The 18,211-nt window shown below is 41.8% G+C and overlaps 1 protein-coding gene across 1 annotated transcript in view; it reads right to left on the bottom strand.

The window, feature by feature from the left end:
• Positions 1 to 17,344, bottom strand: part of LOC104408222 (CUGBP Elav-like family member 4) — a gene marked incomplete at both ends in the record, with an annotated part of 20,807 nt that extends 3,463 nt beyond the window's left edge. The window contains 2 exons of the mRNA XM_010017756.1: positions 12,678 to 12,757; positions 17,216 to 17,344. Of these exons, the coding sequence (XP_010016058.1) occupies positions 12,678 to 12,757; positions 17,216 to 17,344 (209 nt within the window). The remainder of the gene's footprint in view (positions 1 to 12,677; positions 12,758 to 17,215) is intronic.
• Between the last annotated feature and the right edge of the window lie 867 nt (positions 17,345 to 18,211).

Raw genomic sequence — 18,211 nt, 5'->3', positions numbered from 1 at the left:
TCCTGCTGGTGCCTCTGCAAAAGGCTATTTGGAATTGACATTTATCTCCTTTCCAACAAATCAACCTCCTTTTTCAAGTGCTTTGATATCTACTGATGAAAAGAATACTATAAGGGTTAAGTATTATTATGCTTTCCCTCCTCTCTCTTGGGCCAGCAAGTCTACTTAACACAACTATCTCGCTTCCCGTCTAACTCCCATGTGCGGTAATGAATTGCTCCCCTTAGTCAGCAGTCACATGCTCTCTAGGCTGGCAGGGCGAGGGAAAAGATGGAGGAAAAATCACTCTGCGCCACACTCACTTTGTAATCCCTAATCAGAGTCCTCTGTGGGAAAAACTAATTTCCCAGCCTGTCTTGATGTGTGAAATAAAGTCATTCTTGAAAACGGGAGCTTGACAGGTCGCTTGTGAAATTTCATATTCAACTAAAAATAAAATATCCATCCATTGATATTTCATTTAAAGGCGAAGGAAAACAAATCTTTTGCCTGGTTGTTGGGACTGTTTCCCATTAGTTATGGCCTTCCAAATGCAGTGTATACACAAATTAAGCAAAAGCTTTTCAGGAGAGCGAATAATACTGCATGGCCTCAGGGAAAGTTGTTTCTCTCTAGAACAATATTCATACGAAAAGTTTTGTGAAGATGTTTCCTTGCGAAATATGTCTGAATTTTCTTTTTCTGTCATCCCTGTAACTCTGCTCTGACTCCATAGGCTACTGATCTCTACAAATTTTTAGACATCTTTTTCTTGCAAAATGGCTGAGTCTGGGCCTAATTCAACAAAGCCATTAAACCATGTTTCACTTTAAGCTTAGTGAATGTCCTATTGGAGGTAAGCATACAGTTAAGTACTCTACTGCAAGGGTGTCTCTGTCATACAGGTGGACTTTTATATCTTGGTTAGCTCGAATGGAGCCAGTAAAAGGTTTTGGGCCGAAAATATTTTTTAAAGAGGCTTATTATGTTAAAGGTGCAGTGAATAAAGCTCTTGAGTATAAGAGATATGAAGGTGCAGATCCTGTTAAGTACCTTCCAGAACATCAGCCATACACACCAGCTAAAATGCTTAAGCGGATAGGTGCTGCTGGATACTTCTTACTGGGGCAATCAGTCTACCTTCCTAGGTGTCACCACCTGAATGGGATTGCTTGTGCTGGAAATTTTGCCTTAGCACTCCCTTTGCAACTGCAAAGCAGAGCTGGGAGGATGCTGACCTTCAGCAAGCCATTCAGGGTAGCATTTCCACACAGGGATCCTTGGCATTAGGGTCTGAAAGCCAGAGGAGAATTCCTTTGCTTTGGGCTCTCTCAGATAAGGCCATTTTTATGATGCCTCCTAGGTCTGAAAACAAAACCGGGTATTTTTTTATGAAATGCCTGTGTAGCTCTGCTGAAAACAGGGCTGCTGAATTAACCAGTGGGGGGTTGACCCCAACCTGGGATTTCAGACAAGCAAAAAACAAACTACTGTCCAATTAAAACTGTACAGCAGAGGGAATTTTAGCTAGGTAGAAATGTAATTACCCATGCTGGAAGATGGCCAGAAGAACAGTACTAACATGCCTCTCCTCTTGTGAGAAATATTCTATGTTTTTCTGTACTCATGGCTTCAATTTTGTGTCTCATCTGAAAGATGAGTAGGATGGCAGTCACTAGGAGCTATTTCCCCGGTACAGTCCTGAGAACTGGTTTAGACACACTTGAGATGAGACTGGCAGAGACAGAACAGGGAAAGGAAGTATTCATCTAGGGCTGGAGTGGCAGACCCTTTGATAATGCTGCTCCCTTAGTAGAGGGTATTCTTCATGCAATGTCTAAGCAGAGAGAGTTGCTGCAGGTACTTCCCTTCACAAGTCTCTGGAGCTGTAATTTATTTGGAGTGGAAGCGTGACTTAGGTTTTACTTGCCCATACGCTGCTTAGCAGGTGTCTTTCCTCGCTGAGCTAAAGTTATTGCTTTCCACAGGGCAACAGAATCATTGACTCTGGATGGCATCCTACCTAATTCTAATTAGAAAGAACTCAATATATAACCCAGGTATTAGTATGCCCCTCAAATCAAAGCTAGGCACTCAAACAACCTAAACTTCAAAGCAGAGTTCTTCAAGCAGCTCTGCATTTTCCAGCTTAGTCTATGGATGATAAAAGTCTTCAAAGAATCATTCGCCCTCCTTAATGCATTATGAAATTAAAAGTGTTGTTATACCAATAAACTGGGAATTCTTACCTGCTATTTAGGTATATGAAAGCTATAAACAATCCTTTTGTGTCTGTTTTGATAAAAACTTAAAATCCATAATTAAAAAAAAAAAGTTATAGGTTTCCCTTGTGCAGTAAGAGTAACATAGTTGGAAGATAAGGTGTGTTTAGTTCTGTATTTACTAAAATATACTTCCCCTCAAAATATCCTTACAGCAGTGAACGATAACGGAAGTAATTTTATTTTTATAAATTACTATTACTATTGAGAAAATGTTTGGTAGCTGCAGCATAGAGCCCCGTGAAAGCTAATATCTGCTTGATCTCTCCTTCTAAATAGGCAAGGATGAAAAGAAAAGAATTGGAATCATTTCAGAGCCATAAAGGGAATCGTCTATTGTCACAGCAAGGAAACATCACAATCAGGTATGGAGCCCCTGATACTTCAGGACGCTGCACACATGAGCTTCACTCTTCCTTGGCAGTTCATAATAAGGAGATGAACAACCTAAGATGACTTGGAAAGAAACAGATGTTGAGGAAGGGCTGGCAAGCTGGGCAGATACATTTCAACTGTGCGTGTGACATAAAGAAACATTTCAGCAGCACTGTGTTCCAAACACGCTGCACATGACTTGTCATCCCAGACCGCTGTCATGCTCTATGACATGGTGTAAAATGTGCTGCTTGACTGGCATAGTAAGGAGTATTTGAATTTTTGCAGCATATTTAAACTGAAGATCTCCAAGCGCTGTACAACGAATTAAAGGGTCATTAATGGATAAACTACTCTGCCTGTAGGGTGGTATAAGTCATGCTTTACTATAGTGAATCAGGTGGTCAGCTGAAGCTCTGCTAGTTTTGGTGGAGTAAGAAGCTGGTTTATGCTGAAGGATCTGCCCTTTCTGTATTCCACTCCAAGAAGACTAAAATGTGTCTTGTTGCTGTTAGGTGAGGCTTTCCTTTGAGTACCACACAGACCCTGGGGAGGGGAAGTCAAACATATTCATCTACCTGCCTTCATTTGCCAGGGGATGTCTGAGGCAAAGACATTGATGTCTGGTAGATTGCTTTGAATTTGTGCACTGTGGACTTTAACCGAGAGTATTCTCTGAAAGTTACTGTTTTGATCTTAATACTTGCCATTTCAAAGTTCGTTTTGACTTTTGCAAAACCCATTTGGGCAACAGCTACTGAGTCACTTAATGCTGTCTGTGTTCTAGATAGGGATAGCAGTCTACTAATTACTGAGATCTTCCTGTTTTCCTTACAATGCGTGTTAACAACCCAGACAACACGCCTAAGGAGGGCTGGGAAGGAGTGGATTAAAGAGAAACAAGCAGAAGCATCCAGAGTGATTTAATGTTGGTTCACAGACCACTTAAATCAAAGGGAAGATCTTTCTTTGGAGCAAAATACAGATGAAGTGAAGAAGGGGGAAGAAAGAAACCCCTCCAAACCAAGCAGAGCAGTAAAGACCTAATGCTGCCATCTTCATTCCTCTCTGTGGTGGAAAAAGCATGTCTCTGTTAGAGTACGAGTGAGTAGTGGTACCTACTGGAGGGATGCCCTCCAGTAGAGTCGAAACACTTCTGCTAGGCAGGGACTGTTTTATGCCTCCCAGGCTGGAGGCTTATCAATGTCTCTGGTATCACTGAAAGGTCAGTGATTGTGAATTATTTTAGCCCCTACAAGTCCTCATTTCATCAAGACGAGATGAGTGTTGAGTGCAGTGAGCCTTGCAGGGGCTGCTGCTGGCACCAGGACTTGAACAATGCTTGGCAATGTCACTGTCCTGCTCCCTCTTTCTCCCGTCCACCTCCGTGATTACTGATTTAGTTCCCAAACTCCCTTGGACCTATAAGGAGACATTACAGTGCCAGTTACATCCTTTTGTCTAGGCTGAAGCCATGTGTCTCATGAGCAGTTATCCCTCTTATCCCATTTGGAAACAATGAACACTGCAGTTCAGGGGGAGCTAGGAAACCCTGGGAAGACAGTGAGTGAAGCCTGTCACATCCCAGCGGTCTCTTTGCTGTCCTGCTGAGTGCCTGTGTGGCTATGGTTACGTGGCTTGAGAAGTAAAGGACATCTTTGGTGCCAGTATGATTCATACCCCCTGTCAGGCAGCCAGGCTGCCTGGATTTCTGTTTTGGGACCCTGAGACATGTGATTTATTAGTTCATTTATGCAACAAGGGAAGAGGCAGGGAACATGGTCTTATGATTTTTTTAATGGAAAGAATTAAAGGAAATTGGGTAACCCTGGGAAACCACTGGCCCAAATGTTCTAAAACCTGCTGTCTTGGTGGCAGCAGTTGGGTGGGATGCCTTATGAACCTTAGTCCTCCTCCATCCAGAACCCACTGCCCTAAGAAAAACAAGTCTGGGCTATCAAGAGCCATTGGATTATGGTGGAAGAAATGATTGCAAATTAACATCTAGGTATTACACATCCATTGCTTCTTTCATCCCAAAGAATAACACATGACCTTATAGATGGTGTTTAGGTAGCATATTCAGAAAAATCATTCATTGCCGGAAGGAGGGCCAGTTCTGCTGCTGCTGAGTTATGAATGGGTTCCTGATGTATTGTTTTTTAATAGAAAGAATGTATGTGCTGTGCCTTGGTCTGAGTTAAACAAGCCAGTCTGTGTGTTACACAAAGGCACTGCATGGAGTGCATGTTCTTTAGAAAGCAGAATATCAACAGTAAAGACAAAAATAAATGGGTCTGAATTGGCATCTCTGTTCTCTTCTGTTAGTTTCTCTAACATCAACAGTGTAAAACAAGGCCTCAGCCTTCTGTATTAACTTGAGCAGATGGACATGCATCGATGATATTCCACTGTGCCCTGGACTTTGTGACTTTGGGCAAGTAACTTTAGGGCAAATTCAACTATAAGGCATGAAGGGCAATTAGATTCTGGGCTCTAATTAACTTTCACCAGGAATAGCATTTGAAAATCCCCCCTTTATGGTTCTGTGATCATGTAAAAGTAAAGTTTAATGACTTTCTCACTTCCTATTTACCCTGACAGTCTGAGAGGGTCAGCGACTCTCTATGTCTCTACCAACTGTCACAAGGAGGCTTTTATTAACTGAGAACTTAAGCCCATGCGGGAATCTCAATGAGGGTAAATTTTGTTGGTTAATTGATACTCTGAATAGTGATCTGTTTAATGGTTATCTATTTATATTACTGATTTGTCTAAGGTTCTGTTGATGTTACCTGGATATTTTGAAGACACCCATGGGAAGTGTGGTGATGGACTGATGGCTTCAAGTTTGACCTCAATTCTATGTTTTCCAGATTAAGTAAATACTAAGATTCAGATGCTCAAAAATTCACTGGTTATTACTTCTCTAGCACTACCAGGGACAAGAATTGCTGTGACTTTGGCTACCAACTGGATAAATACACTGATCAATTGTGTATAAGACCAGTTAATTCCCATACATAGTATTGTTGCTTCTTTTGCTTATCTCTTGTGTCTTGTCCATTAACGAGACACTCAGATGACCTAATTGCCACCATTTGGGGCATCTGTTCTGAACCATCAACTAGTTAAGACAGACACGTGTCTTTCTGAGCTGCTAGTCTCTCTCCATCCAATGTAAGAGAAGTATAGATGGTAAGACTATGGGTGACCCTGAAGTTTTATACTTTGACCAACAATTTGATGTAATTCAGTCAGGTCAATCCTGGCTGAATAAGCCAGTTGATTGCTTCTTCATTTGCTTCTGAGTGTGGGAACATTCCTATAAGAGGTTTGTAAGGTGCTTAGCACACAGCACTTCCATGTAAGATGAACAATAACCACAGAATACCACTGGTTCCGACAGTAGTAGGCTAGAGAGGAAATCCCTTTCTAAGAGGGTGAAGAGCATGTATGTGTTGAGGTGAGACCTGCAAACATGAAGCTGCGGCTCCACGCGTCCAGCTCACAGATTTAGTTGACTTCCTGAAGATGTGTCTTGCTGCAAGTGGAGTATGCTGCAAGTTTTGAACTGGAGTCGAACTCCCCAACTTCGTGGAAATGACAAACCCTCCTTCTGAGCACTAAAGGCTGCCATGAGCCTGAAGGGAGAAAGGGAGTGTGCAGCTGGATGTGCGTGCATATTTGTGAAGAACGGAGGAGAGACAAGGAAAGTTTCTCCTATGAAAGAAATGATCTAATTTGAAGCAAGTCCCTCATGGGAAGAGCTGTGACAGAGGCTGCTCTGTTCCTGTTAATTTTCACAGTGCAGCTGTCAGCGGGTCTGTAAATAGTACTCCGCGAAGCCAACACTTCCTATCCACACATCAACCATTCAATTAACAGAAGAACAGAAGAAGGAAATAAAGTGCACCACAGCCTTCTATCACGGCTTTGATGTTTCCCAGCAATTTATGAAAGTGTACACAAATCTAATTACAAGCCCCACTGCTTCCCATTTACATGGAGCTCCTCAAGTTCAGAGCTGTTTATATCAAAATAATTGTTAAAAATACCTCAGCTGATCCACGGCATTGTGGCCCCCCACTCACCGGAGCCGCAATGCTGCTCCTCCCAGGGAGTTTCTGCCGACTCAGCGCTTTGGTGCCAGCCTGCACACATCATAACAGCCGCTTCCCATCGCTCCGCAAGTGAGGCGCCCAGGATACAACTTCATCATGCCCACAAAGGCCTATTTTCCTTCTTTCCTCCACCTGCTCAGAGCTCCTTCTGCAGGCTCTCACGGCTTTCCCTCTCATCCCTAATTCACCTAGATATTTCTCTGCTGTGTTGACAGGGGGTGAGAACAGCTGCTCCACCAGCTTCTGTGATGGGACTATCTGAAGGCAGCTCCGTGGTGCTTTGCAAAGTTGTAACTGCACCATAGCAATGCACAGCAATAATAACAGCAGTCACAAATGGGAGCTGGGGTTGCTCCCTTTGCCAGGGTGACTGAGCATTCAAAGCCAGGAACATGAGAACTGGGGTCCCGTTTGTCATTAGTTTGAAAGAGGGCCCCTGCACGTGGTGTTCTGACAATGACACTTGTTTCCTGGGGCAATTTTTGATAATCTCATATTTAAGTCACTTGCATCTGGTAAAGCAAGCAGGTGAAAAAATTCCTCCAGCTTAATTAATAGTAAAACTCTCTAATGGTATGAGAGGGTAGATATTACATTGTATAAGGCAAGAAAAGAATCCTTTCATCTGACTATAATCATGTTTCTCTGGGTATTTTGGTGCTATAGTTGGACTTCTAAAGAACATGATGGGTGGAGGCTGAAAGTCAACCTTGTTCAAAGTGTTGTGTCATTCTTATTCTCTTAATTAATAAAAAAAAAATATTAGATACAACAATTAGAGATCTAATCAGTCTGTTGCCTAAGAACACTGAACAGTAATTGCATAATTTGATAGAGGTGGTCCCTGAACAGAGGCTTGAAGTTGGTTTTGTCATTTGTGTTGATAAGAGCTGCACAGAAAAATGTTGAGATTAAAACCCCCAAGTGAACAAAGTTGTGGGTTTCAGTACTTTTTTTTCAAGTTCAGCTAAGTTGAATCTTTCTCTGAAAAGCAGACATCTGCTCGATGCTTGTATCCAAATCTTTCATTTCCCTTTCTTTTCACAAAACCAAGGATTCCATCCGAAAAGTAATTTTCATGGAAGATGTTCAGCCAGGCATAGATAGACTTGGGATGCTATTGCCTGGATGCAGAAGAAATGCTGTGGTTTGACCAAGATGTTGAAGACTTCTATATAAAATAAAAGAGGACTTGGCCTGTGTGGTGCTGGAAGCCAATTTACAGCGTTCTGGAGGTCTTAATGGCCTTAAATGTCATGAATTGAAGAAAGATACAGGATGAACATAGTGCCGACTGTTAGAGTATTAGACAAGTTAACAGTACACATAGCAGATCAGGAGTCAGAGGACTCAGATGTGGGATGCCTACTTTCTCAATTCCAAATTGTTTTGCTTGGGCAGCAAGCATCCAAAGTAGAATTCAGCTCCCCTCACACTGGACATGAAGTCAGGTTTCCACCCTAAGCTGCACAATCAGTTCAGCTCCTTCCATAGTCAGAGGGGAAGAAGATGCTTCCCTGGCTCAGCCTGTTTGAGCTATGTGTGAGGAATCACCATCAGACAAGAGGCCAAGTCAACAGCTTTAATATCTGACTTGTAGGTGGCTAATATCTGCTGGTATGGAGTCACCCTAGGTCTAGAGCTTCAGCTCGAGCTGTGGCAGTGACAAGTGAAGCAGAATAATTTCAGGGTGGCAAAGGCAATCGTAGGCTCCGAGACAGCTGCAGGAAATAAGTATTTTTAGCTTTTAAGAAGGATGGGTCCTTTTTCATTCTAAGTTGCACTTTGGATGAAGAACATTATTTTGGAACTGGCAGACCACAGGAATCTGACACCTCAAGTTAACTAAAAAGCACACTTCTACTTGGGTTTTGGTATGACAGATTTCAAAATGTATTTCTGTAAAATAGAATTCCTCCAGAGGTATCTATTTCTTTCTATTGATTAGAGTAGAAACTTAGATGACAAACACTTAGATGACAACCTCAGGCATAGTTCCTTAGCTTCTGGATGTCTCAAATTAGGTGAGACGAGTCCCACCTCAGGTATCCAGTCTAATGCCGTTATGAAGATCTCCGTTATAATTAATGATAGGGACAAGCATGCACAGAAGGTGATTTGGTCCATCCTAGCATGGATAGATAAAGGGAAGAATGCACAAATACATAGAAATGTCCCTCTCTCTTTCCTTTTGTAGGAATGCTGGATGATGTTTAGAATAGATTACAAACTTTTAGACTGTTAAAGCTAAATCAGATGAATCACACTCTTTACTTCTCACCTCTGTGCAGAAAAAGTAGATAAACAGTACTGTTCTACCCCTTCCAGGAGACAATTAATAACAAAAGATATTCTGAAGTGCCACAGTGGGTGACATAGTGAGAAAGATGCAACAGTAGTATAGTTTTTAACCCTGTGCAATTTCTGGGTACAGGATAAAGGCTACTGTAGTTTAGAGATGCATGATGATGTGTGGAGCAGAGTTTATTCTGCATGGCTAGATGGACAAGGCCATATCTTAGATGTTTTAGGCGTGTTGTACAGAACAACTCTTCAATATCTGTCTATTTCCCATCTATGAAGACATGGAGAAAAAGAGAAAACCAAGATGAAGATGATACCTAGGTAGAAGCATGACTCACAGGTAGGATGATAATGTTGTCCACATTGTTTGAGAATGGAGGCTGAGGAGAGAGGAGAGGAGCTTGATCTGACAGCTAGACTTCCATTAGGAGATAGTGGAAAGACAGGCCAAGATTTTAGTTTGGACAGGAGTCAGTCCTGCAGTAGAGATGTTAGATCTGCAAGCTGTCACTATAGAAATCGTAGGTGAATTTGTGTTGGTGGGCAAGGCTGCTAGGGGTAAGGCTTGGATGAGGAAGGGAAGAGAATCACTTGAAGAGACATGTTTATGCCCCCATGTTGATGGGGAAGAGAGACTGGAAGTGAGAGAGTAGCCAAGCTAAAAGTAAAGGGAATAAAATTGTTATAAATAGATACAAAAGTACAGTATGATCTGTCATGAAGGAAGACATGGAGGTCAAGTATAACACTATCATAAAGCTGATGAGTTGATAGGCAATATGATTTTATAGAACCCCCAAAATCTCTTTGGCAGGTAGATACTGAAGGAACTTTGGGCCTGCCCAAAAGTAAGGGGTTTGGGGAAAGTTATATTTAAAATTAACTGATTGTGTGAAAATTGTAAAGCTGTAGAGCTGTTCAGTTGGCCCTTAGAAGAAACAAGTGCCTTACATAGACAAGTGGTCTTGTGATGGATGGTGGTCAGGCACCTGTCCAAGGAAAGGTTAATTAAAAAAAGAAAAACAACCCCCAAAAAACTTTCATAAAAGAAAGTTGCCTTTTGAAACTATTAGGCAACATATGTTGTGTGAACAGGAAGTCACAGTAGAGCAATAATCCTGACAGCTGTGGAGAAACAGGAGTGTGCCGCAGGAACGAACGGCTCGAGACCTGACAAGAATGATGATGGATGCCCCGTTGGTAGTACACAAGGACACAGCAAGAGGCGTTTAAATTGGCTGAACCACAGGAATAACTTTGAGTTGGCACCGCAGCCGGACAAATGAGGCCAGTCCTAATGGTGAGAGGAATGGGAGGGGGGACTGAAGGAAGATGGCAGCAATGCACCCCTCCTTTCCAAGGACGAGGGCTACGTCGCCGTCTCACCACGAGGTGGCTGCATTTCCCTGTGAACATCCAAGCCCTGAAAGAAGCTGCACACCCCGAAGCACCATGAAAATGAGAATGGGAACGGTGATCACTTGCAGGATCTGGCCCATCTCATTCAAAATGCCTGAGAAATTTTGAGGTCCTGTGGAGAAAAAAGTGTGTTCTAAGCCTTGATCAAGTGGTGGTCAGTCAACAGGTCTTCACTAGTCTGCCGAACCATGGTAACTGCCCATGTGCTGGCATGTAGCTCATGGGAGCTACACGGCAACACTGAATAACTGAGCTTATAATGAAGAGGATGAAATGAATTGTTTTCTACTTGCTTTTCCTGTGAACTAAGAGCAGGTTTGTGGATTGCTGCTGAGGTTCAGCCAATTCATGGAAACTTGTCAAGCCATGGAAACTTGATTGTGAGCCTGGGATGTGCGTCTGGTAAAGAGTCAAATTGTGATACTTTTCAGATGCTCATGTCTGGTTATTCATGAACATTTCTGTATCAGCTGTTTCAGTCAAGTAAGTCAACAGTAAAAATGGTCCCATAAAAACCTGACGCATGAAATGGACAAATTCTTCATTATTTTGCACATTTTAAGCCCAGTTGATATCAGCAGGATGGAACAGAAATTTGCTCCCAAGTTGTTGAGAGAAGAGTATTTTTTTTACTTATATAAAATGTGCTGAAAGTAGGATGGATAAGGGCTGTGGAAGGATAAGGATATTTTGGGTATCCTAGATCTAGATAAAATCTTCAACTCTCTTTGGGTTTTGTCTGTTTTAGCCTATCTTCCTGTCACCTTTGTCACAGGAATTTGCAAGATTTTTGGGACAGAGACTGAGTTTTTCTTACTCTTTTTTGTGGTATCACACCCTATGGAACTCCAATTCCTGATCTGCCTTTATAGACACGATCACCTTGTGTCAAAGTCTGAAAGAAAGTCATTAAAATTACCTCTTTGAACAGTCTCAGGAAAGATGTCCATTATATTTCACTACAGGATGTCAATGTCAAGCTCAACATCTGGTTTTGTTAGAAAGAATCTTTTAGGAAGAGAATCCTAAGAGTATCGCAATGCTTCAAAAAACCAAGACCCCCATCATTAAGGAGATTTTTTCAGTGCTATCACTGGTAAACATGTACCATTTTTAAACTGATTTGTCTAAGATGGGGTTCCAAAAAATGAGATCTTGATGATTTGCTACTTTTAGAAACCTTTTCCCCTGTGAAGAGTTTTCCATTTTTGTTCCTGCAAAGATCTAGAGACAATCTGCCAGGCCAACTTTAATCTTATTTGGATAAATTAATGAATTTACATTAGAGTCTCTTACTGAAAGGGAGATTTTACTCTCTTGAATATTTTTTATTGAGCTTTCCTGTGTCTTTTCCAAGTTGTCAACAGACTTCTTAGTCTTTCATGATTTACACTGTGAATAATTAGTAATAAAAATAATATACTGTTATAATAAACCAAAACATGTTGCACCAGATTGTCCTTCTCACTGACAGTGGCTTGTCTTACATTCCTCTGGGTCTGTGTGATGGTGTTCAAATAACTTTTTGCATAGAAAATAGATCTTCACTTCTACTTTCCTGAACTATCAGGCTCAAACCGCGTATTACTAGGTATTTGTCCAAGTGGAATGATCCCTCAAAAGTTCCTGGACAATGCATTAGTTAGTCTGATTGTCCTTCAAAAGTTGAATGTAGGGACCACATTTATATTACGCTTTTGTAGTAGCAGTGAGAGGCACCCATCACTGTGTGATTTGTCTCTAGCTTCTAGTGAACAAGCTGCTCTCTGCTGAGTATATTGGCAAAAGGCTGCCTAAGCTTCATGTAGAGGCAGAGACTCTTTGGGGAAGGAAAAACTGAAGAAGCTCTTAGACAAAGCTTTCCACTTCATTCATCCCTCTGAAACTTGAAAGGTTACACTTACAGTGAGTTTGACTGAATGTTTTTGTCATCTGTGAACCATATGTCATTTTTTCAGAACTTCAGGTAACAGAACACAGCACCCGTTGGTGTTCTGCACCTGTGTGAAACAGTGACATCCTGGTCTTTCCACTGATGAGTTAAGAACACCTAAAGCCTTACATGCCCGAGCTGTTACCCATCCTTTCTGGAAGATGAGTTACAGAACACATAAATCACCCCTCCTTCTCCATCAGGCCACAGGGCAGCAAAGGCTGGACTAATCCTCATTGCCCATGTCACAGAGCTACTCACCGGCATTGTCTGGCTGCCATGCAAGGCATTGATGGCTGCTTGGGCCTCTGCATGTGAAGAGTATTTCACAAACGCACACCCTGGAAGAAGAAAAAAAAAATGTAAGAAAAGTTGCATGGGTACCACGAAAGTCCACTTAGCTGAATATCTCGACCTCAGAACTGGTCAATAAGGATGGTTGTGGAGAAAGTATAATGAGCAAATGTGCTCCTGGTTATTCTTTTCTAAAGTCCAGTCTCAGCAGCCTGAGAACCTGTTGAGGCAAAGCTGCATCCAGGATTGCCACACTTCGTGTAATGGGCACTGATGGGCACAAACTTAGCAAGTACATTTTGAATCCACTTATGTTTTAACCTCCTCAGCTTCCCATGGCAGATTGCTGCACAATTTTACAATTTATTGCATGAAAATTAGTTTTCTTTTATGTGTATCAGACTTAATGCTGGATGCTTCTCTCTCTGGGGTTGTGAGAATCAGTAAGGAAGTGCATAAAAGTTATCAGAAAGCAAAACACACTTGTTACAAACACAGGTCAAATGTATAGAAGACATTCAGGTTACTCCAGACCCACAAGGTACCTCACCATACCACTGTCTGGTAAAGTTTCATGAGGACTGCTCAGAGTTTGTCTTGGCTCCAAACCTCTTTGGTTTGACAAAGCCTGAGACAGCTTCTGATGGAGAAGCAGGGATCGGAGAGATCTGCATGTGAAGATTATCAGCTCACAACCACCACCAAAATTTGGATCTTAGACTTCCATAGCTGCAGAGCCAGTACCTGTATGGGTGCTTTCCTCTGGACTTGAGAGAAACGTAGGCAGTGCCTCCCCAGCCTGCATTGCCATGTGAGGAATCTCATACCGAATTCTTACACAATGTTTTAGGTCAGAAAGGTGCTTTTATGAATACGTGCTAGTGTGCAGAAATGATCAACACTTCAAAGGGTCACATGCACCACTGGAGTGGGGGAAAGTATTGCTAACACTCTTAGCTACAAGCAAACTGACTCAGAGAGAGGAAGAGTAATTTCCATATGCTAAGGCGGTTTTTGGAACAGATTGGGAGAGATCTGAGAAGTTCTGGCTTCCATCCCCTTCTATTACCACTAAAGACATTTGAGCTTTTAATCAATTTGCAAAGCCCTAGCTGTTTCCCTGAAGGGGTGCAGATCACTGCACAGGGTATGCCAGTCCTAACAATGGGACAACTCTCCTTTATTCCCTTTGCAGACTCTTTAGAAGGTCCATACCTCCTCATGGAACCATACAGTGCGGGGTAAAAGCTGAAGCATTAGAACACCCCACTTGCAAACATGAAGAATGAGCCCCAAAGGTCCCCAGTATCATCACTGCGGGCTGATAGAAGTGAGATCGAAAAAAGCAGTGATAGCCCCTTCTAAAAATAAGCAGACATAGGAAATTGGCTTACAGTTAGGAGCCCTTCACATTGCATTACACTCTCAGCACTGCTCAGACTGTATTTCAGGAAAAGCACAATGATTGTTGCTAATAGTTGGATCTAATTTATAAGGAGCTGAGAGGAGACAATCATGAGAAAATGAGATAGATAAACTTCAGCTGGAAACAATAGAGATCAATTATGACATAATCGCAGCCCAGCATTCCCAGGCTCCTGAGATACTGTGCCTTCCTCTTCATTAATCAGAGATAATCCAGAATTAGGGTGTTTAATTATTTGCAGAGATTCTTTTGTACTTTCAGCCTCTAAAAAGAAGATGCTGATTAGCAAATATACAAAAGCTTTCCAGCTCCAGTCACCCATTGCATTTAGAGCAGGATTTTTGGCTGCAGTGTTGCTGTAATATTGAAGGCTTCACACTCTTCAGGTGAAATTCATCCCTGTGCTGAGGAACCTGATGGATCTGTGGAGCTGGATAAAGGTGGGAATAAAAGGAGTAGAAGGCATTCATCTTCTTTATTGCCCAAGATGCTAATGATGTCCCTCCTACTGCTTCCTCTTACTGCTTTCAGTAGGTTTTAAGGTAGCAGGACAAAGGAAAATTCAGCTTTTACTGGTGTACAATGTCAAGTTAATAAAAGAGATCCCAAATTTTTTGGTCCTTTTGTTTGTGTGTTCAATGTGATGGCGTCTGTACACAACACCAAATGTACACAGAATCTCCTTCCTTTCTATTGTCACCAGAACTGACTACAGGACTCATGAGCCGTGGAGGGACATAAGGCACGTCACTCTCCTCAGAAAAATGGTGTCTCTTTTTCAGGAGCAGATCTGACCTTTGAAGGGATTTTGACACACATATATATAACCTGTGCTGAACAAGGAGATAGATGTGCTTAAGATTTTTTGTTTTCTTACTTCCAGATTATAGAGCTGGAAGGGCTGTTCTTACTGTCAGCTCAGATGAGACTGCAGAGTCAGGGCCTAAGGTTATAATTGCAGAGGGTGTTAAGACTCCTCTTGTGGAACTTCTGGGAAAATCTTTGCTTTCTGAGTTACTGAACTAGACAAATGCTGAACAGAGGAAAAATAGGGGGGTTGAGGGAAGAGACTATCCAGAGAGCAGCAATGCAGACCCTGCAGGTCCTGCTGGCCGCCTGAACTGGATTCACTTCAGCTTCCTCACCTGAGGACTCCTTCACGTAGTGGTTGTGTTGGATTGAGGTCTATGGGATCTGATTTCTCTCTGGCACTTAGACAGTCTGCTTAGATATTAATTTAGGTAGAATTTAAGCCTTATGGGCTTTACCCAAAATAAGTTGCTCACAAGCCATGTGTGTCACATATTGGTTTCTAGCAGATGGAAAACATTACAGACTGGGAATAACTTTGTGGGAGTTGTGGCTTGCCTGACTGTCTTCTAAGATAAGGGCACTAGCCTTAAGTTTTCTGTTGGATTGACTGCGCCGTGTGTGTGTGTGCGTGTATGTAACTGTGTGTGTGTAAATTAGGAGCCTCACATTCCCAGTAAATAGCACCAGCAAATGGAAGCTGGTAATATTAACTCTGTCAAGGCTCAGTATTGATCCCAAACAGCTCGGTGAAATGCAAGCCTGAGACTGCAGCCCGCTAGCACTAATAATTAAACTGGTTAGCAATATGGAGCTGCCACTCAGATTCAGACTTGTAATGAAATTGTTTAAGAAAAAGATAAAAAAAGATAGAGCAAGCATGAATAAAACTCTGTGGGTTGGATTTACTTTGAAATCTGTTTCATACAGATCTTAGACTTTATTGCCTTTATTATTACTCTGTTTAACTCCTTTGTCATTAGATTTTGTTCTATACAATTCTAGGCGGAGGCAGATATATACTTTCTTGCTCTTCTCCAATTTACTGATTTGTTCAGTGAATGAAGTGTTTAACTGCCTGCCGTTACGATGGTTGGAGGTCCTCTAGTCCAACCTAGCTTACCGCTTTCCAGTGAGGCAGCCCCTGTCTTTGGGTCTCATGGAATTAAAGTAACTATACAATTGAAGGAAGGTGCCCATGGTTTATTTTCAGCCATTTATATGAGGAAGGCTGAGCTTTATTGATGTATATCAAACAGCTGCCCTGTAATGCTGGTGTGAAGTCTTTTTTGTCTGCCAATGATTTTATGGAACAGCAATACCTTTCTCCAGTGTATCACTGTGATTTGGATTTTTTGCCTTCCCATTGCAAAAATCTGCTGGCTGATGTTGTCACATGTCAAAATATCCAGTGAGATATGAACTGCACCCACAGAACTGGTCTCTTCTCTGGTGCTGCACATTCCAGCACAGCTTATGATATATTATATGCAGATCAATATTTAATGGACACATTATACTGTCAAGAGAGGAAGGCTTCCTATTCAAATTGAAGTTACTTTGTCTGGAGACTGACGGGGAAAAAAATGACCCTCCTATTCAAGAGAGAAGCCTCGTTCTTACACTTTGGATCTAGCAGAGGATCCTTTGTGCTCTTCAGATAGCAAGTGATGCCAAAAAGTGGAAGGAAGTAAAGTACCTAGTTTTGCGATGAAGAATTTTCATGTTTCACATGGCAAATGTCTGCTGGGTGTAATATTTAAACAGGCACCTATAACTTTGCAGTTGTGATGACTGGCTAACATGTGTCTATGCAAAGACCAAGTGAAGAAGGGGGAACACCTGCGGCCAGTGGGTGAGAAGTAAGCAGAGATAATGGTGGAGCCATTGAGCCAATATGTAAAATAGCAACCCAGACTTTGTTCAAAGAAAGAGCTGCCCTGTTCAATGGGGTGGGGGAAAGCACATCTTGAGTGAAGGTATATGGCCCTGTGATCAAAGGGTACCCTCTGTCTGGTGGGCAAGTAATAGCCATCAGTTTGCACATGGCAAGACACAGCTCACAAGGAGCATGTGTTTTTAAGCGCAATCAGGTTTTTCCTCTCACACAAAAGCAGACAGCAACCAGCAAAGTAACAGCCTCCCTTGGCAAATATGACCACTCCTAATATAAGAGATGCTTCCTGGCAGCTACACAGTGACTTTGTCACACCAGAAAATGATATCTACCCTGAGACTGGGTCTAGCTTGACTCAAACCATAACCTTACCTTTGCTGTTGCCATCCGGTCCCCGAAGGATCGTGCACTCCTCGATGTTGCCAAATGCCTCAAATAGCCTGCGCACATCATCTTCTGACTGCTGCTTATTGAGCATGCCCACAAAGAGTTTTCTATCTTCTGGAACAAAATAAAGAGATGCTTACCATATTTCAGGAGGGATATGAAAGCCAAGATGGCTCAGTATCACATGCAAAACAAACGGTGATTTCATTGAGTTGACATATTTAGGAAGCTGCTAGTCTTTTCAGGTGGCTAGCTCAAATACCTTAATAGTATCTGACTTTCAACGAATGCTTGAAAATAATTTGGCAATTTAAAAAAAGCAAACAAATAAAACCCTGAAAGATTGACTTATATATAAAATCTCTAACTGCTTCTCAAAATCCAGGCACCAAAGTCTTTCAAATCAGCTTTTTCTGATCAATTTTTGCAGTCAGCTTTTAGTAACTGAAATGGCAACATTGCTCAGACTGCAATCCAAGAGGAATGTGGATAAAGATATCACATAGAAATAAAGCCCAAATGAAAAATAACATAAGTTAGTAGCCCTCGCAATACTAAATAAGTTGAAGGAAAAAAAAAATCAGATTTAACATAAGCTGTTTATAATCAGGATATAAATCAGGAAGCCACAGCCTGTAAATGGAGATTTGTCATTCATACCCACTCACAGACACACACATACAAGTTTGGATGAGGGTTTTAATACACTTTTAAAGTTATTTTTTAAGTTATTTGAACAAAGCCAAAAGTTTTTGAAACATAAAGTAAACTTGTATGATTACTAATACCTGAGATAGCTCAAGCAGGTGGTATTTCATGTCAAAGCAAGACATGGTCTGCTAGTAGATAATTGTATTTTGAATGAGGAAGCTCAACGTGACCCAGCAGTGTGCGCTTTCATTCCAGAAAGCCAGCTGTATGCTGGGTTGCATCAAAAGGAATGTGGCCAAGCACGTTGAGGGAGGTAATGCTGCTCTTCTA

Source organism: Nestor notabilis, unplaced genomic scaffold (assembly GCF_000696875.1).
Source record: "Nestor notabilis isolate BGI_N333 unplaced genomic scaffold, ASM69687v1 scaffold14577, whole genome shotgun sequence".
NCBI lineage: Eukaryota > Metazoa > Chordata > Aves > Psittaciformes > Psittacidae > Nestor > Nestor notabilis.
The sequence above is the reverse complement of the archived record's forward strand: the minus strand, read 5'-3'. Positions and strand labels throughout refer to the sequence as shown.